This window comes from Sesamum indicum, linkage group LG10 (assembly GCF_026168435.1).
Source record: "Sesamum indicum cultivar Baizhima isolate 11 linkage group LG10, ASM2616843v1, whole genome shotgun sequence".
Lineage (NCBI taxonomy): Eukaryota > Viridiplantae > Streptophyta > Magnoliopsida > Lamiales > Pedaliaceae > Sesamum > Sesamum indicum.
Window position 1 is genome coordinate 17410478 of NC_142666.1, and position 21272 is coordinate 17431749.

General features: G+C 30.5%; 2 protein-coding genes across 3 annotated transcripts; both read right to left on the bottom strand.

Annotated features, from left to right (window-relative positions):
* Nucleotides 1-511: 511 nt before the first annotated feature.
* Nucleotides 512-2477, bottom strand: LOC105171853 (chalcone synthase J-like). Its single transcript, XM_011093098.3, has 2 exons — nt 2241-2477; nt 512-1707 (listed from the first exon to the last, which is right to left on the bottom strand). The coding sequence occupies exons 1-2, from the start codon at nt 2419-2421 to the stop codon at nt 713-715; spliced, it is 1176 nt and encodes a 391-aa protein (XP_011091400.2). The 5' UTR covers nt 2422-2477; the 3' UTR covers nt 512-712.
* Nucleotides 2478-16078: 13601 nt separating this feature from the next.
* Nucleotides 16079-18844, bottom strand: LOC105171852 (chalcone synthase). 2 transcript variants are annotated; one of them, XM_011093097.3, is made up of 2 exons: nt 18556-18844; nt 16079-17281 (listed from the first exon to the last, which is right to left on the bottom strand). In XM_011093097.3, exons 1-2 carry the CDS (start codon nt 18734-18736, stop codon nt 16287-16289), a joined length of 1176 nt encoding a protein of 391 aa, XP_011091399.2. In that variant the 5' UTR covers nt 18737-18844; the 3' UTR covers nt 16079-16286. The 2 variants fall into 2 exon arrangements, with proteins under 2 accessions (XP_011091399.2, XP_088742230.1); XM_088886104.1 differs by lacking the exon at nt 18556-18844 and adding an exon at nt 17405-17539 and having other exon boundaries at nt 16080-17281.
* Between the last annotated feature and the right edge of the window lie 2428 nt (nt 18845-21272).

Consider the following 21272-nt stretch of genomic DNA (forward strand, 5'->3'; position numbering starts at 1 on the left):
CTAATAATGATCGTTCTAAAGGGAGTTCCAATATCAATTTCTATGTTCGGTCAATTATTGTACGTAATGGTAAAATTGGCTGGTTCAAAATCCGGTACCATTAGAAATCGCTTCGTCAAGATCAGTTACAATTTTTTTGTAACACCTGTTATAAGAATAGACGGGCTTTCGTTCCAAAAGTCGTTCCGAATTAATAAAATCTGTTACAAATTAAAAGTTGATCGTTTCAATAAAATGTATTTTTTGTAGTGATATAAAGGGTCAAAATAACCAACTTTAGTTTTGAAACTAAAATACCCTCGATCATATTTATTCCTAGACAATATGATTTTCCTTCAAATTTTTTAGCGATAATATTCTATTAATGTACATTTAAAATTAAAAAAAAAAGTATTTAAGAAATATCAATTTGATCAATTATTTATTTTATTTTCTTCTCTTCATATAATTAAATAAACATAAAAAAGAATAAATCATACACACACATGCATCAAATGTACATGTTTCATATATATATATATATATATATATATAAATACATATACATCTTTTATTTGTGTTTGTACGTATTGCAATGACATGGTACGTACAGTTGTTCAACAATCCTATATGTGATTTTTTCAATAACAAAGCATGATCAAGACGAACAAGAAAAGCTCCAAACATAGCATAATATCAACAGCAATTCATGCCACTTTGATTTGAGAAACCCTTAATTGATTGGCATGCTATGCAGCACCACGGTCTCGACGGTGATGCCTGGCCCAAATCCGAACAGCACGCCCCACTCCAACCCTTCCCCGGTGGAGCTTAGCCCCTGCTTGATTGAAGTCTTCCTCATCTCATCAAGTACAAAGAGCACGCATGCACTCGACATGTTCCCATACTCACTCAACACATGCCGACTCGACCGGAGTTTTTCAGGCTTTAGGGCTAACTTTATCTCTATCTGGTCCAAAATCGCACGTCCACCGGGATGTGCAACCCAGAAAATAGAGTTCCAATCAGAAATACCCAGAGGCTCAAACGCTTCAATCAAACTATTTTCAATATTTTCGGATATATGGTATGGAATATCTGGCGAAAGGTTGACAAACAGTCCAGCTTCGCGTAAATGCCCAACAAGAGCACCAGTGCTGTCGGGCAGAATAGTCTGTGACGCTGAGAGAAGCTGGAAAAGTGGCCGCTCTACCCCCACCTTCGGGTCAGAACCCAAAATAACGGCGCCGGCACCATCTCCGAACAACGCATGCCCCACGAGATTATCCAAGTGACTTCCACTCGGGCCACGGAAAGTTATGGCCGTAATTTCAGCGCAAACGACTAGAACCCTGGCACCTGCGTTGTTCTCCGCCAAATCTTTGGCCACGCGAAGAACAGTGCCACCTGCAAAGCAACCTTGCTCGTACATCATGTAGCGCTTCACAGATGAGGAGAGGCCGAGGAGCTTGGTCAGTTGGTAGTCAGCGCCGGGCATATCAACACCACTGGTGGTGCAGAATACGAGGTGGGTGATCTTGGATTTTGGCTGCCCCCATTCAGTGATTGCCTTTTGTGCAGCTTCCATGCCGAGTTTGGGCACCTCAGTCACGACGATGTCCTGCCTGGCGTTGAGCGACGGCCCCATAAAGCTGCAGATCTCTGAATTCTCTTTCAAGATTTCTTCTGTCAAGTACATGTAACGTCTCTCGATCATGGATTTCTTACCTACACAATTAATTAGATAGAGTGCAAAATTTACACAAGGATAAAATCGAAATTGCAACGGAATGTAGGTTAATTTTTCAATTTATTTATGTGTCAAATGACCATTTTAACCATCTAATTTATATTTAATAATTACTTATTTAAAAAATATTTATAACTTTGGATTTGATATCAAGTAATAACTGTATAAATTAATGGTTGTAATAATTGATTAGATCCTACCATTCTCATGCATCTAGTGGAAAAAGCTTGTATCACTTAATTAATTTGGTCCTGTATATATATTATTTAATTCATGATGCCCTAATGAATATTTAAGCTTTATTTCATTTTAATCTTTCAAATCAATTTTTAAATTAAATAACTAATATGGAGTAAAAAACTATAACACATAATACAACTTGGACATGCAACTAGTCCTTAATATAGGAAGGATAATCTCCAAATAATTATCAATAATCTTCACAGAAAAAGATTAAAAGCAGCACAGAAATAATGGGGTGGCATGAAATTAGCAAATAATAACATCTTACATATGCGCTCAAATTTTTGTTTGAGCTGAGGATTGTGTTCGCTGTTAGTGATGCGAAAATAGTAGTCAGGAAAAGTGGATTGCTCGACGCAATTTGGAGGATTGGCAGTCCCGATGGCCAAGACGGTGGCCGGCCCTTCCGCTCGTTGAGCCCTGCGGATCTCCTCAACAGTTCTCGACATCTTCTGTCTAAAGAATGTACGTAGGCTGGCTATTATAGCTGATGGTGATCGTCACAATTGACTTCGTATATAGTATATATCACAGGATGAGGTGTAGGAGGGGAGTATTTATACAATTATACGTGAGGTAGCTAACATAACGTGATCAGCAAACTTGTATCTAACTTCCGTACGGAAAAGATGAGCAAAGTAGAGCAAAGAAAAAAAAGAGGGGGGAGGGGGGTTAATTTACATCAACTTGTTGTGAGGTTTAAATGTTTTTTTTAAAGTAAGAGTGACGAATTATTATAAATTAAAATAAATTAATTATTATTTCTATCAAATATTAATTATATAACAATCATATTCTGATTAATAATATTAAATAAACGATATCTAATCAACATCTACTATTCAGTATAAACAATACACCTTTATTCAGTGGATACAATATTCCGCATATAAGGCAGGGTTCGAACTCATGATTTTTAAGATCATGGGACCTCATACATGTAATTTTAATTTATAGGGTTTTGACAAAATTTTGCATGTGATATACGAAGCTCGTTAAAGGTTTTTTGTTGTAATTGAATTATTTTTTTGAACTAAAATATCCTTTCGATCAAACTTGAGTTAAGGCGGCCATGGTCACTTCGCCGGTGGCACACTATTTTTTTAAATGAAAATTGCCAGGGAAGAAGAGGATGAAAAACCGCTACATATGCCGACAACGTGAGAGAGCCGGAGAAAAGAAATAAATGATTTCCGAAATATTATCTATTTTGGGGATTTTGGTTATTTCTCCAAATTTTATTTCGTGTTCTTTCTGGTTGTTTTAAATATTTTTAATACTTTTCTGATTGAGTTAGTAGTGTATTATATTACAAACTTTACGGGAGGCAATTGCAATTCTCGGTCTAAATTTGATGTATTTATAGTTAGAACAAACCTTAGGACGTAATTTACTAGAAAAACGAGGCAGATTAAAATCCTTAGAAAATGCAGTTAATATGGTATGGGAAAAATTGTAATTTTGATCATGTAAGATTGAGGTTGGCAGTTTTAGTCCTGTATGAGTCTAATTTTATTTGGTTACATAATTTTCGAAATTTCATACAACAATCAGGATTTATTCATCTTAAAATTTTATAAAGCTCAATTTTGATATATATGAACTTTAATTTCAGATTCAATTATCAGCCAATTTATTTGGATTCCTAATTGATAATTTATCTCAAAAATTCTAAAAATAGCAATATGCGATGGCAATTTGGTCCTGCAAGTAAACAAAATGGCAATTTGAGCACAATTTTTGCCAGAAATAAATAAATTGTTCAGAAATATCCAAGATAACGCGTCATGTGCACAACACATGTGATTCTCTGGTGAAATTGGAGTTGTCCTCAATTCATGAATTTTAAAAATTACAAGACAAAATTGTAAAAATATATTCGTGTATTATCAAAAATATCACCCCCTATACTTATAGACTAAAATTGAATTTTCCTTTATGATATGAGAACAAGGTGTTGGGATTTTGTCCCACAATGATGAGCCCAAAAAATCAAAATAAAATTTTCTATCAACAATTATAAAGGGTTACACAAACCCCTTTACAATATTACAACCCAAATTTACAGAATATAAACGAATAAAAGATCCAGACAACTAATCATAAGAATAAATCACAATCACGGCTCAGGGAGTCAAAAAATCTAGAGAGCAAGTCTTCAACCACTTAAGGCCGGCAACTCTCACGATTGCTTGAAAAATCCAATAATTAGTCACTTAGAACCTCAGTCACCAAGACCCATACAAGAAACCACTTAGGTTTATTTCTCAAAAAAGGTTAAAAAAGAATAGAGGTCAAAGTGAGTAGAGAGAGGTATGTCAGTCGGTTAAACCGACCTCAAAATCCATGGATGGATTTATGGAGAAGAGAGATGAAAGAGGCAGTGAGAACCAAGAGGCGGTGGCAGGTTTTCGATGTTATCGGAATAAGGTGTCGAAAAACCAAAGAGAGGAGAAGGAACGTCAGAAGCGGCGTAAGAGGGAAATTGGGGAATAGGGTTAGGGTTTGAGATTAAGTATTAGGCTTTGTTTGGTTTTGTGTTTTTGCATTTCTCGAAACAAGATAAAATACACTCAATATTTGTTTTTGTATTTTTACACCTTATCTGCGTGTTTTTCTATTTTTCAACTTTCTATATATAATATATATGTACATATTTATATATACATAATATAAAACAGACATAATTTGACAATAAACAGTAATTTTTGTCTCCCAAAAGTACAACATTAAACATAAAATACTTATATATATACATATTTATATATAAAAATATATGATTTGACTATGAACAGTAATTTTTGGCTTCCAAATCCCAATATCAAACCTACACCACTTATTTTAAAATATTTTAATTTTTTTCAAGACACAAATCCAAACATATAATCTATTTTCAACACACACTCACTTATCTCTATTTTTCTCTCTCTATTTTCAAAACACAAAACAAAACAACTAAAACACAAATCCAAACATAATGTTAGGTTTTCGGGTCAGGGTCGGGTAATCAGGTTGGGCTCAGAGTGGACCAAGCAAACCAGTGTGCTGTGACTGAAAGTGGGCCGAGCCATCTAGTGAAAGAGTTGGGCTGATGGGCTTTAGGCCTACCATCAAGAGATCATGGGTCACAAGATATAACAATCTCCCCTTGGACCAGGACCTACGAAAAGAGCCAGGCCCAAGTCCGAATTTTGGCATTTCATCATTGTTGTTTTTGCCTGCAAAAAGAGATGTTAGCAACAATATTCAAAGGATAATATTGCAAACACTAAGTAGCACATAAAACATAGCACACAGCAATTGTCACTAAGCATTCCTTTTTCCAAATAATAACAATGTTATAACTCATAGCCACCGAGGCAAAGTCCAACAACCACCTAGGCTTATCTAATCACGAAGGCTCATCCAGCTACCTAGGCACAAATCACAAAGATACTAAGGAGCACTTTATTATGCACTAAGTGTAAACTTGCACACAGTATACACAAAGAAATAAAATTATAGGTTTGATGCAAAAGCAATAAACCGTAAATACTTTTTCATAATTTTCCTCAAAGGTTACATTTGCTTCTTCCTTATTCTTATCATACACTTTTGACTTTTTACAATCTTTTATAAAATGATCATTTTTACCACAATTATAGCATCTCCTAACTTTATGTTTTTCATCCCTTGTTCTTTCCTCATTATCACTAGATTTAGAACTGCTATGGCTTCTATTCCTTTCTTTATTCTGTCTTTTATGTTTAGAATTTTTATATCTTGTTCTTCCTCTAACAAAATTTATCTCATTTTGTTCCTTATTCGGTTTATTAGTCTTTAGGTCAATTTCTTTACTCTTTAAACCATTAACAACAGTATCAAGACTAATAATATCCCTACCGTATTTAATGGCAGCTTTAACATCACCATAATCATCAAGAATGACATTCAACAAAACAATGGCAAAATAATCATCTATATTCTTATCACCAGTCAATTTTATATCTTGAATCAATTTTGTAAAATCATCTAAATTTTCATCAATATTTTTAGACGAATTCAATTTATAACTAAAAAACTTTTCGAGCAAAATCAATTTACTTGGTAATGATGTTTCTCTATACAATTCTTCTAACTTTTTCCACAAATCTTTTGCTGAAACTTGTTTTTCCAACTTTTCTCAAAACAATATCTGAAAGATTTAAAATTACTGAGGAATAGGCATACTCATCATTCTTAATGTTCTTTTCTTCATAAACATTTTCATAATATCTATCATCGAATGCTTTAAAAATCTTTCATTGTATTAAAATGTCTTTCATTTTTAGTAGCCACATTAAAAATTCAATTTTACCATCAAATGGTTGCAAATTATAACCGGCCATTTAACAGAGACAAGTGATATATAGCAGAAATATTATATCAACATAAAATCAACAATTGATAGAAAAAATCAACAAATCACAAATTACAATTTCACAGTGAATAACCAAGGATTCTCAGGCCACATCTCGACTAGAACTCGACAACCTCAAGGGCCCGGCCAGGTTAGGGATTACCGGGGAATTAAGCCTCGGTTTAACAGTAAAACATATTAAACAGTAGAATATAATGACTATAAAACAACACTGTTTTATGACAGAAAATTTTCACAGCAGAAATATGGCAATATTAATCGACAAAAAGAATTTCTCCAAGCAATAGAAATATTAATTTCTAAAGAACTATTCGAACACAGCAGAAATATTTCACCGAGTAGAATTAACGACATATTTTGCACTAAGCAAAATGATATCAGAATATTTTCCACAAAGCAAAAATATCAACAAAAATAATTCTCAGTAGAAATATGACAGTATCAACAAAATATTTTCGACAATATATCGACAGAAAAAATAGCAACAAATTATTCAAAGCACAAAAAATAACAGTTTAAAATATTTTGCCAAAAGTAAAATGAGGGGTTTAGAGGCTACCACCACCGAGAAAAAAATCAAAATATTATGGCACTGATACCACTATTGGGATTTTATCCTATAGAAATGAGCCCAAAGAATCGAAATAAATTTTCCTATCAACTATACAACAGATCAAGGGTTACACAAACCCTTTTATAATATTACAACCCAAATTTACTGGATATAAACGAATAAAAGATCTACACAACTAATCATAAGAATAAATCACAATCACGGCTCAGGGAGCCAAAAAATTCAGAGAGCAAGTCCTCGGCCACTTAAGGCAGACAACTCTCACGGTTGCTAAAAAATTCAATAATCAATCACTTAGACCTTGGTTACCCAGACCCATACAAGAAACCACTTAGGTTTATTTCTCATAAAAGGTTTAGAAAGAACAGAGGTCCACGCAAGGAGAGAGAGATATGTCAGTTGGTTGAACCAAACTCAAAAGCCATGGATGGCTTTATAGAGAAGAAAGATGGAAGATACAGTGAGAACCAATAGGCGGTGGCAGGTTTTTGATATCATCGGAACAAGGTGGCGAAGAATCAGAGAGAAGGAGAAGGAACTACGGAAGCGGCACAAGAGGGAAAATGGGGGATAGGGTTAGTATTTGAGATTAAGTATTAGGTTTTCGGGTTCTGGTCGGGTTCAAAGTGTGGCAAGCAAACCAATGGGCAATGACTGAAAGTGGGTCGAGCCATCCAATGAAGAAGTTGGGTTGATGGGTTTTGCGCCTATCATCAAGAGGTCATGGACCACAAGATATAACACAAGGCATATAAAATATATGGATAATTACACAGGCACTCCTCATAGATTAGTCAAAATATGCAAGCTGTCCATAAACTATCCTAAAATATGTTTAACACCATGCACCCTTTGTGGCTTTCCCACACCTGATGTTGATATCCTAAAACCACCCCTCTACTATTGATAATTACAGGATTTTAATTTGAACAATTTTGTTTTTTTGCTTTTTGGTTGTTATCAAAATGGCAGGGGTGTTAATATAATTCTCAATTGTAGAGGGTAGTTCATGTATTGTAACTATTTCCTAGTGGGTGTTATTGTAATTTTTTACTATTAATTAGGCTATTAATGCTAGATGGTTGTAATATAGGCAGGGGCAAAATATATATGGAGAAATTCTAATTCAAATCGGATTTAATCAAATTTAAATTAATGACATAGCAACACCAATACACTCTTATTGTAATTAGTATATAGTTCAAGAAAAATAAATAATTACATTACGACTATATCACACTTGCTATTTTGATTGACTTGGTTCGATCGTACCTAATTTGTGTAAGAATTTTTTGTCTATATTTATTATTAAAGGAGAGCACTCTTTTATTGTCTTCTTAATTATGGTCTATTATTTATTTTTAAAAATTTTAAATTAATTAATTATTTTATCTTTCTCATTTGTCATGGTCTTCCATAAAGACCATAACTCTCTTTTGGTAGTTATCCTTTTTTTTTTCTCATGTATCTTTTTCCAATATCATTTATTAACAATAGTTTTTTATTAATTAAAATATTTATATTAACTTATTATCTTATACATATATATTTTGGTACTTTTTTATTCTAAAAATATTAAATACGAAAATTTATATAAATAATTTATTTTAAATAGTTTTTAAAAACTTATGCATATACAGAGAATGTGTTGTACTTTTTAGAATTAACACCTCATCGGACTAGAATCTAGAGATGCCAATGGAGTCGGGGCAGCCGCAGCCCCATCCGATTGAGGCAAATTTGATACACCTATTGGCGGGTCCGGAACCCCACCAAATTTGGGGCGGGTCTCTAGTTTTATCCCCCTGCCCCGCTAGATCTTTTTAACAAACTTTTATATTTATATATCTATATAATATTATAAGTCATTAGAAAATTATGATACTAATGTAAATTCTCAAACAATTTCTGATATATCCAACTACATATAAAAATGCAAAAAATAAAAGAAAATTAATTGAATGTATTTTTTGTATTGTATAATTTATTTTAGATTTAAAAAATAATTATGTTGAAGTACGTACCTAAATTTAAAATGATACTACCTTTTGAAAAAATTAAAGAAAATAAATGAAGGTATTATTTGCATTATATAATTCAATCTAGATAAAGATTATGTCAAAATTACCTACATCTAAAATGATATTATTTATCGGAAAAAATAAAACAAGTTGAATCTATTGTTTGTATTATACAATTCATTTTAGATCGCAAATTACCTTAAATTACCAATATCTAAAATGAGATTAGTTATTGAAAAAAAAATTAGTTGAATATATGTATTATACAATTTATTTTAACTCGAAAACTATATTAAAGTATTTTCAACTAAAATGAAATTATTTATTAAAATTAATTAAATATATTGTTTGTATTGTACAATTTATTTTAGAGAGAAAAATATGTTAAATCTACATCTAACATGATATTACTTATTAGCAGGGTGGGGGATCTGTACTAGAATCTTGGTAAAAGGGGAAGACACGTTAAGACAGGACCAAAATAACAGATAATAAACCACAATAAATAAAGAAAAATGCAGTTCAAGTTTTAACAGCAGAAATAAATTAAAGGTGTGCTTATATATCTATATCCACACACATATATATATATAGTAGAATATTTACCGGGGGAGATTTATTTGTAAAAATATTAATCATTATTTTTTTCTAAAAATTATAACATTAAGGAAGAAACATTAAACTTTGATTTGGTTAAATTTTAATGTGAATGTTAAGGTCATATATATACAATTATAGTAAAACCTCTATAAATTAATAACATTGGGACCATAAAATTTTATTAATTTAGAGAGATATTAATTTATCGATAAATTAATATTTTATCAATTAAAAAATAGACTTTTTAAATTCAGCAAATTTAGTACATATGTATTGAAAATAATGAATTCATATATGTTTCATTGATTGTATTCATGCATCAATCAATTCTTTGTAACTAATTAAATATATTCATGTATAATATCAATTCATTGTATACAATTAACTATTATATTCATAGACGCATGTTCAATTCATTGGAATTACTTAAATATACATGTTTACATTAATTCGTTGCACTTAAATAACTATTATAGCCAATTAAATGTATGCATGCATGATGAATGAAATATATAATATATAAATCTCAATATGAAAATAAAATAATTCATAACACCCGACCATGACTTCTCATCTAAAAGGCATCGCAAAATCATCCATGAATGATCAAATGCGTAAATCATTACATACTTCATATTTTAGCAAATTACCATAATATTTATAATTGTAATATTCATGAATTATTAATTTAGAGTTTTAATAGGACCTAATATTTATAAAGAAATTTTCCGAAAAATTATTATCTTATTATCTTATCGAATCTGATGATTTTCTACAAAGGTCCAAGTCGGAATCGGAAGATTTTATTATTTTAAAAAATTTATTAATTTATAAAAGATTAATTTATAAAAATTTTACTGTATACATCCGTTTCTTCAAGTCATATATACAACCTTAAGACAGCTTAATTAATAGCTTCTACAGGTAGCATTTATTGATTAACAGCTCAATCCTTAACTACATTAATGTCCCACTATGTACCTTTACATTGACAAAGTGAAAGGGTTAAATTCACTTTGCCCCCTCTACTATTAGGGTGGTATCAAACACCCCCTCTACTATTGGCGTATTTATATATAAATATTATATAATTTGAAAAATTATATGTAATATGTATTTATAAAAATTATTTCGTCTAATAAATAAATTAATCCGTAGTTAGTCAAAATTCATAGAATTTTATAATATTAACAAAAGGGATAATTACACTCTCATCCCCTGTAGTTTGGTGTAATTACATATAAACCTCCTGCGATTTGGAAAATTACATCTAGTTACTCTAAGGTTTGCTTTTGTCACACAAATAAGTCTCTTGTCAATCAAAATTTACTAAGTTTATTGATATTAATTTTAAAAAAAAGTCTAGATATGATTGACTTATTATTGATTTATTATAGATCAAACAATCTTTTGTGATTAAACTATTCTTATAACAGTGAAATGTACCTCATCACATGCAGGAACATGTCATGGTATATTAAGGTAATTTTGTCATGAAAGATTTATTTAACCTACAAAAAATCAATAATTAGTCAATTGGGGGTAAATATGACTTTCAATTTGATTTTTTTTTTTTTTTTGTTAAGGGATTACACTCCCCTCTTATAAAGTTTGGTGTAATTACACGTAGAACCCGTATGATTTGAAAAATAGTACCCCTGAAGTTTATTTTTGTCTAATGAGTAGGTCCATTGGTTAGTCAAAATTTACTGAATTTGCTAATACTAATAAATATATATATATATAACTAAATGAAAGTTGATATTTACCCTCGATTGACTGATATTAACTTATTGCAGGTCAAATAATTTTTTTTTTGCTAAACTACCTTCACAACGGTGAATATATACCTGATCACATGCATTAACATGTGAAGATGTATGATGGTAATTTGGTTGTAAAAAGATTTATTTGACATGTAATAAATCAGTAATAAGTCAATCGATGGTTAATTTTTGTTAATATTAGCAAATTCGATACATTTTGACTAACAGGGGGACTTATTTGTTAGATGGAAGCAAACTTGTAATTTTTCAAACCACATGAGATCTACATGTAATTACACCAAAGTTTTAGAATGGGGAGTATAATTATCACAAATATTTATGATAAACAACATTGCTTAATATATGAAAATTTTGTATTATTTGAAAAACCCCAACATATCTTAATCTTTTCTTATTTTTCAAATTCTAAATTTGAAAAGTCTCGATGAAATTAATTCCTTTTCATTATGTTAGGTTTGTGACTTATATATATAAATTATTTTATTTCCCTCCTTGCCGAGTGGGTGCGAATTATGCCAAAAATTATCTTATATAAACAAATAGGTAAAATATGAACAAGAAGAAACTATCATAATGCACGCAAGGTATTATTTGCTATTTTATTTCATGAATTTATGAATATATTTGATACTACAACAAAAAATTAGGGATTATAAACAAGATATAAAAATGATGTGAAATGGGTCAGACTGATCCTTATAACTAGACACTAAAAAAAATTGAATTTTCATTATATTATAAACCACCACAGTTTAAAAAAATCATGATGAATCAATAATATTAATCCACGGTTAAACAAAATCAAAGTAAAAATTTAAATTTTTATCACGATTAATCAATATTCGTCATGATCTTTAGCCATAGCTGAAATATTTGATATGATTTTAGCTATGAGTAATATTTTGGCCACACTTACAGAAACAACGACTAATAGTTGTTGTGTGGCCGTTCTTGATTTGTATTTATCACGGGTGTCTTTTTTTTTTTTGCTATAATAATTAATCGATGCGAAAAATTATATTTTATATTTTTTCTAAGGTAGATGATAAAATCCAGAATAGTGGTAGATATACGAACAATGTTCATTTTTCCTCTCCTCTTTCTCCTTTCGTCCCAAAGTGGCCCCCTTCCTATACCTTCTTCTTCAGAAGGCTTATATCTATAGTGGTTGGAGAAGCTCCTATTCTCAAAAAAGATGGCTGCTGCCTGAGCAAACTAAGAGGGTGTTTGGTTAAGGTATTTTAAAATATTTTATAAATTATTATATCTTATAACATATTTTAGGAGCTTATAAGATCGATGTTAGATCTTATTTACAAAATAAAATACTAAAATATTTGGATATAATAAATGTTAAGATTAAAGTCTATAAAATATGAGAACATCTTATAAGATATTATAGTATTTGACGTAATACGGTCTTTTATTGGTCAAATGATTAAAACGGAACATTAGTTTAATTTTAAATAAAAATTTAATAGATAACTTTTTTACAATAACAAAAAAAAATCATGATTATTACCTAAATTTTTGAGTAAAAATAATATATATACATTCATATAGTCGAATATTAATATAGATATATAATTGATATTTTCTTTATTGGTGCAATGATTATTTCCAGTCGTATAATTTATAATATTTTGGATTTATATTTTACAGTAAATATAATATCATTATCAATATTATTTTTATTTAACTATAATAACTTATTATTAAATAATGAAGTATTTTCTTTTTTTAGAATATCAAAAAAATAAATAGTAAAAAAATGTTTTTAAATCCTAGAGAGAGAGGGAGAGACAGAAAGAGTGTGTGTGAGAGAGAGAGAGAGAGAGAGTGTGTATAAATATATGAATGTGGATATTTTTATCTTATAACGTATTAATTTTATATAGCTTATAAGATCTTATAAAAAAAAAGTTAAGAAAATTAACTTTTTTTAAAGAGCATATAAAATTCAAAATACATTTTATTTTACCCATATTATTAAATAATTCTCTAACAATTTAAACTTTTTTTTTGTAAGCATTATTAATGTAATTATTAAATTAAAATTATTTTTTTTCCTATAAAAGTACATTCTAATGATAATAATTTTTTACTTGATATTGTTACTTCAATTAAGTCATGTGATATGATTGTTGTCAGTTTTTGTACACGATATTGATAAAGACGCGATATTACTTTTGTTAATTTTTTTTATACAGTATTAATAAAAATATTAAGATTTTATTATTAAATTAAAATATTTTTTAGATAAAAATACATTCTAATAATAATTATTTAAAAAAATGCTTAGTATCATTAATTTAACTAAATATAATACGATTGTTGTCAAGTTTGTGTAGACGATATTAATAAAAACAATATTATTTTGTCATTTGGTTGTACGTAATATTAATAAAAATATTAAATTTATTAGTATATTAAATGTTTTTTTTTTTTTAAATTTTGGATTAGATCCGTATTTGTAATACCATATCCGTCCGAAGCAGGGACAGCAGGCTGCTGGTGCTGTTCGTGAATTTTCTTTTTTTTAAAAAAAAAAATTTGCAGAACCGCGGTACTAATCTGCGGTTGCAGGGTCAGCTCCCTGCAAAGCTGTTGACCCAAAAACAAATCTTAAAAACAATTGCAGAATCGCAATTAAAGTAATTGTTCTGCCTATTTCTATAATAATTTTTAAAATATCCCTTTTTTGTAATTTTATTTTTCTTTTATATTATTTAAATAATTTTTCCGAGCCAGAAGGTATCAACTGGCTGATCGGAATTATTCTGAAAAAATTATTTTAATAATATAAGAAAAATATAAAGTTACAAAAATGGAGTGCATTTAAATTTTTTACAAATCTAGGCAATTTTGCATGCATGTAACATTTATTAAAATTTTATTGCAGTTCTGTGTATTAATATTGCGCTTTATCCTGTGCAGTTCTAGTGCTTTCGAGAATCGACGTCTTCCTAAGCAACCACGCAGACAATTTTGCATGCGTGTAACTTCGTCCTTTTCTGTGGTGCTTTCGAGGAGATATCCTCCTAGGCAACCACACCGACAAGTTTGCATGCGTGTAACATTTATTAAATTTTATCGCGGTTCTGAGTATTAATATTGCACTTCGTTCTTTTTTCTGGTGCTTTCGAGAACCGATGTCGTCTTAGGCAACCACAGAGACAATCTTGCATGCATGTAATATTTATTAAATTTTTACGCGGTTCTGTGCATTTATATTACACTTCGTCCTTTTCTTTGGTACTCTCGAGAATCGCTGTCCTCCTAGGCAACCATGCAGCCAATTTTGTATGCATGTAATATTTTTAAATTTTGTCGCAGTTCTGTGTATTAATATTGCACTTCGTCCTTTTCTTTGGTGCTCTCGAGAATCGATGTCCTGTTAGGCAACCACGCGGACAATTTGCATGCTTGTAACATTTATTAAATTTTATCGAGGTTCTGTGTATTAATATTGCACTTCGTCCTTTTCTCTGGTGCTCTCGAGAATCGATGTCCTCCTAGACAGCCACACAGACAATTGTATGTAACATTTATTAAATTTTGTCACGATTCTGTGTACTAATATTGCAATTCGTCGTCATTTGTCTTGGGAGAAAAAAGTTATTTAAAGTAACGATACCAAGGAAATTGTTTTAAAAATAATTATTGTTAGATTGTATTTGTATCAAAAGAATTAATTTAGATGTAATAATAAATTTAATATTTTTATTAATAATATGTGCAAAAAGTTAACAAAATTAATATTGCATGTTAATTAATACTTTGTGCAAAAACTGAAAACAATTGTCCGACCTTTACTTGAAGTCACGATTCCAAGCAATATTTTTCTAAAAATAATATTATTAGAATGTATTTTAATAAAAATTAATTTTTAAATTTAATAATAACTTTAATATTTTAATTAATATTATCTATGAAAAATTAACAAAAGTAATATTGTATGTTTATTCCTGAAGTAACAATACCAAGCAATATTTTTTAAAAATAATTATTATTAGAATGTATTTTTGTAAAAATAAAGTAATTTTAATTTAATAATAAATTTAATATAATAATCAAGAGCAAAACGAAACAATAGAATCAGTGACTCAAGAAAAAAAGATACCTCGACGACAACGACAACGACACACTCGTGGGGCTAGCTAGCGAACATTATTTAAATATACAATTAATTTTAATTTTATATTATTTTATAATATATTTTTTTTATTTGTATGTAATTTTCAATATTATTAATTGTTAAAAATTAGTTAAACATTAATATATTTTTTTATTAATATTTTTTAATCATAAAATATTAAAGTAAAGATTCAAAATATTATTATATTAAAAACAATGACTACTAATTAATTATTGCATTATATTCTTAATTATTTAATGAATTCAAATTAACAAAAATTAAAAAGACGAAAAAGACCAAAAAAAAACGCAAGTTGAACGACACAATAAACAAAATACCCTATTTTGGGGTACAATTGCAAATATTTTTAAATATTATTTTGATAAATAACTCGGGTTATAAAATAGTCCATTACCTTACATTGCTATTTCAGGACAAAATTGGATGGATTATTTTTGGCCGAAAATGATGTCACTTTCCAGCCAATTAACTTTTAAAAATTAAAGCTTATTTTGCCTTAAAAAAAAATCAAAATGCATAGGACTAAGTTGCTATTCAAGTAAGTTATAGGACTAAACTGACAACAACCGAAAACAAACTAAGCTCCAAACACAACACAACATAACATCAATAGTAACTCATCCCATGAGAAACTTTAGCCCGAACTCACATCGGCAAGACCTGAACCAATCATATGACAAGTGTAATATACTTGTCGTGTAATTGATGTACAATTCAAAAAAGATTTGATTCGATCAAAAATTTTGTCTCATCCCACATTAACATGAGGAACCCTCAATTGATTGGTACACTGTGCAGCACTAGGGTCTCAATGGTGATGCCCGCCCCAAACGCAAGCAACACTCCCCAATCCAACCCTTCCCCGGTGGACTTCAACCCTTGCTTGGCCGAGATCTTCCGCATTTCATCAAGTGCAAAGAACACGGACGCGCTCGCCATGTTCCCATACTCACTTAACACATGCCTACTTGACCAGAGTTTTTCGGGCTTTAAGCCTAACTTGGCCTCAATTTGATCCAGAATTGCTGGTCCACCGGGGTGTGCAATCCAGAATATTGAGTTCCAATCAGAAATACCCAAAGGTTCAAACGCTTCCTCCAGACTCTTCTCAGCATTTTCAGATATCTTGCAGGGAACATCTGGTGAAAGGTTGACAATCAGCCCGGCTTCACGTACAACTCCAGAAAGATCACCACCACTGTCGGGCACAATAGTTTGAGCTGCGGAGACAAGTTGGAAAAGCGGCCGCTCTACCCCCACAATCGGGTCAGAACCCACGATAACTGCGGCCGCGCCATCACTAAACAACACATTCCCCACAAGATTATCCAAGTGACCTTCACTTGGGCCACGAAAACCCATGGTTGTAGTTTCAGAGCAAATAACTAGAACCCTAGCACCCGCATTGTTCTCCGCCAAATCTTTGGCCATGCGGAGGACGGCGCCACCTGCAAAGCAACCCTGCATGTAAATCATGAAACGCTTGACGGAGGGGCGGAGGCCGAGGAGCTTTGTGAGTTGGTAGTCAGCGCCGGGCATGTCAATACCGCTAGTAGTGCAGAATATTAGGTGGGTGATCTTTGATTTTGGTTGCCCCCATTCAGCAATCGCCTTCTTCGCAGCTTCTTTGCCAAGTTTGGGCACCTCAGTCACAATGATGTCTTGCCTGGCGTCCAGTGACGGCGCCATGAAAGCACATATGTTTGGATTCTCTTTTAGCATTTCTTCAGATAAGTGTGTGTAACGTTTCTTGATCTTCGATTTCTCGCCTGTTTATGTTAAAAACAACGAAAACTTTATAAAGTCAGGACAATTTAAAGAAGCAGGACATCAATATTAAAATGATCATTAGAGACTGAATAATTAAACAAAACAAACTTAAGAGATCTTACTTTAATATACATGCATGCTTAATTACAAAGATCTTAATCACAACGGATGTCTAGGTTTCTATCTTAGTTTCTCCAAATTAAAGGGTCTAAACATATTTTTGGTCCAATAATTTTATCACTCTGCCATTTTTATTTTTTTATCTTTCTAAAATTGGTAGAGTCCAACAGAATTTTTTGACATTTTGCAGTGTTTGTCCTTTCGCTGTCGAATTCTGTAAAAATCTCCGAAATAAACCATATATATGTGCCTCATATGGTTACTTGAAATTGAGACTTTTGTTTTAATTGGTTCATTTTTGCCAACATGGCTGAAAAACTAAAAAATAAAATAAAATAACGTATCACATGATTTATTCCGGTAATTTTTTGCAAAATTGAGCACCAAAAAGATCAAAATCTCAACAAATTATAGGACTATTTTACAATCCTAAAAATATAAAAGATAAAAACACCAAAGTGTCAAAAATTTACAGAACTATTTTACAACCCTAAAAAAATAAAAAATAAAAATACCAAAACATCAAAATTACATAATAAAAAATATTATCTAAACCTAATTGAAATTCATATCACACTACAAATTTACACATTTCATTATTGATCCATCCAATTATTCAACACATTTCATGTCTGATATGTTGTAAGGAAAGTCCCATATATATGATACTACCAACCACCATGTGACGTTTCTTCATCAGTGCAAAGTCCAAATGTATATATACTATATCTTAAAAACATTATCCATTTCTATGCTATTGACCAAGCCTGAGTTAGGGGTGGAGTAACTACGTTTAGTTGACAAATTGTACATAAATTAAGTAAAAAACCCTCAAACATTTTTAATAATTATTCTTAAATGAAATAATTATATCTGTAAAAATTTGTTTCAGAAATTAAATATCAATCTGATCAGCCATTTATTTTATTTTTCTCTTTCATATAAATAGCTAAAATTTCAAACTATACGCACGTATCGGGTGTACGACATCTCGAGAGATAGTTCTTACAAAAAGAGGTATTCATTTTGAAAGATTATCGTACATATCTAACAACTGTCAATAATTTTCAAAATTTAATTCCAGGAATATATAGCAAAAGATTAAATTAAAACAATAACTAGAAAGAGAAATAAGCAAATGATAACATCTTACATATGCGCTTAAATTTTTGTTTGAGCTGAGTTTTGTGTTCGCTATTAGTGATTCGAAAATAGTAATCAGGAAAAGAGGATTGCTCGATGCAAATCGGAGGATTGGCAGTCCCGATGGCCAAGACGGTGGCTGGCCCCTCCGCACGTTGAGCCCTGCGGATCTCCTCAACAGTTCTCGCCATCTTCTGTCGAAAGAACGTGGGTTGCTACTGTGTATACTACTGGACCTTGTACTGTGTCAAACAAGTTGGATGTACGTAGGAGGGGTAGTTATATAGGTATAATCGGGTATAACGTGATAACACATTAAATGTTAAGTTGATCGTAATAACTAGGGATGGCAATAGGGTGGGTATAAAGGTAGTATTTGGAGACAAATCGGAGCTGTTCTGGGTTGACTTTTGACAAAAATCTCTTGAAAAAGTTAGATATAAATAGTTAATTGATCACTACCAAAAACTTTTTTTTTTTGCCATGGAAAATTGCAAGAGATTTTAAATTTATGGTACTAAAATTATAATTTTTTTAAAATCACACATGTAAATATGCTTAAATATTTATATATTTACTTCATATAAAAAGCATAAGGAATTTCACGTGATCAAGAAATCCGATAATGTCTGCAAGGAACCATTTTTCCAATTGAATGACGTATTCCTCGTGCGGGTAAAATTAATCCCATAATTTATGGTTATTTTATATTTGACCTCACATCTTATGAAATATTAAAATTAACTTCATATTTTGTTAAAAATTATTTAAAAAAATTCCAAAATTATTAAAAAAAAAACTGTTTTTTTAACAATGTATGGGGTCTTTTTTGCAATATGGGATTAATTTTAAAATTTTATAAGGCGTGGAGTCAACTCTCAAGTATGAAATGTCCCCCCTCCTATTTACGACTTTTCAGAAAAATTCAGAAAATGGGAAAATTTCCCATCTGACTTTCTCTTTTACTCTTTCTTAGAGTTTTTCTCTATACACAGGTTGGAGCATTGTGCAACAGAACCGTGTTCATGGATAATACGACTTGTTCTTTAACACGGTCAGCCCTGCCAGTATTCTTCATATCCATTGCCCTGTAAATTTTTCACTTTTTTCATGCATTTCACTGTTGTGTTTTAAACTTCCGTAGTTTTATCACTTATTTTGTAAATAATTATAAAAATTAGGAATTAAAATCATGACAGGTGAATATTAATTACGGATAAAAAATGAATATATAAAGACTGTATAAAAATAAAAAGTTATCATTTGCCCTTGAATTCTTAACCGTAGAGAGTACGTAGGTTATGAGGGTACCTGGTATGTGTGTATTAATCATGATTCAAGATTTATTTGTGAAATATTAATTATAATTTTTTAATATAAATGAATTTTTAAAAATTATAACATTAAGGAAGAATCAATAAAATTTGACTTGAATAAGTTTTTAATGTGAAAGTTAGAGTCATATATATTGAGGAAAAATTATATTTTTCATCTGTAATTTACTCAATTTATACATTTAGTCCGTTTTTTTTTTACAAATGTGGTCTGAATATCTCATATTTAGTTATTTTTTGACAGATTTAGTCATGTGTTGATAATTTTACTACTAACGATCTGTAGTTACGTGACAAAAAATTATATCTGCTCCGGTGTGAAAAATATCCAAAATTGTCAATATAAATTTAAATTTGACAAAAAAAATGACCAAATGTGGGATATTTAGGACTAAGTTCATAAAAAAGAAAAATTGAATATGTAAATACAATAAGATATAGGACCAAAAATACTAAAGATATATAGTTAGAGGACAAAAATATAATTTTACCATATATTAATTATACATCAATACTTTCTTAGAGGATGTCTGGTTGGGTCGAAAAGTGGAAGTAAAAAGAAATATATAAGAGATAGTTTGGTATTTGGTTAGGAGGAAGAGATAGAGGGGAAGTAAAAATTAATGTATATAAAACCTTTCCAAAATTTAATTTTATTTCCGTCAAAATTGGGTGGAAAAGTAAACGTATAAGATCAAAATGATAAAACATACATATTTTATTTTTATTTACTCTCTTGCTCATATATATAATTTTCCTACAGTTCTTTTTTCCTTCCCACTAATAATACCATACATAATTGCTAGATAAAAGATAACAAAATCACAAAAAAACTATTATATCGAAGTCAACAAAGAATATTCTTGTTCTTGTTGATAATTATTTTTATTAATAAGATTTTTAAATTTTTGATATACTAAAATCATATTAGTATAATTTTAATTTATTTTTTTTAATTATGAAGAGAATGGTTATTCACTATTACAAAAAATGGTATTTTCTTTTCAATTTATTTTTCTTATACCAAACAAGTAAAAGTTATCCCCTTACGAATCATATCAAAAAACTTAAAGAAAAATTGTCATTTAAACCAAATGAATCATTAAAGTCATGCAACCTTAAAGGTAGACCGCAGGGACAAGGTAAAATAGCTTCAACATATATACTTGAGGTTAATTTGCATTAGTTGACGGGTTTTGTTCTCCTTGCTATGGGAAATCGAATGGTATATGTGGTGGCTAGAAAAACGGCGGTGGAATTGAAGAGAGAAGGTGGCGGCGACTAGCGGGCGATTTCGCGACTTGGATTTCCTGTCTGTCTGTGCTTCTTTTCCCTTTAAATCCATGTCGGCAGCTGACGTGGATTTCGGTCAGTTTTTTTTTTTTTTTAATTT

Bases quoted from the DNA above. Each gene is read 5' to 3' on its own strand.
- LOC105171853 (XM_011093098.3), bottom strand. From the start codon at position 2,421: ATGTCGAGAACTGTTGAGGAGATCCGCAGGGCTCAACGAGCGGAAGGG. The intron at 1,708-2,240 runs GTAAGATGTTAT...TTAATTGTGTAG, and splicing joins ACAAAAATTTGAGCGCATAT to GTAAGAAATCCATGATCGAG.
- LOC105171852 (XM_011093097.3), bottom strand. From the start codon at position 18,736: ATGGCGAGAACTGTTGAGGAGATCCGCAGGGCTCAACGTGCGGAGGGG. The intron at 17,282-18,555 runs GTAAGATGTTAT...TAACATAAACAG, and splicing joins ACAAAAATTTAAGCGCATAT to GCGAGAAATCGAAGATCAAG.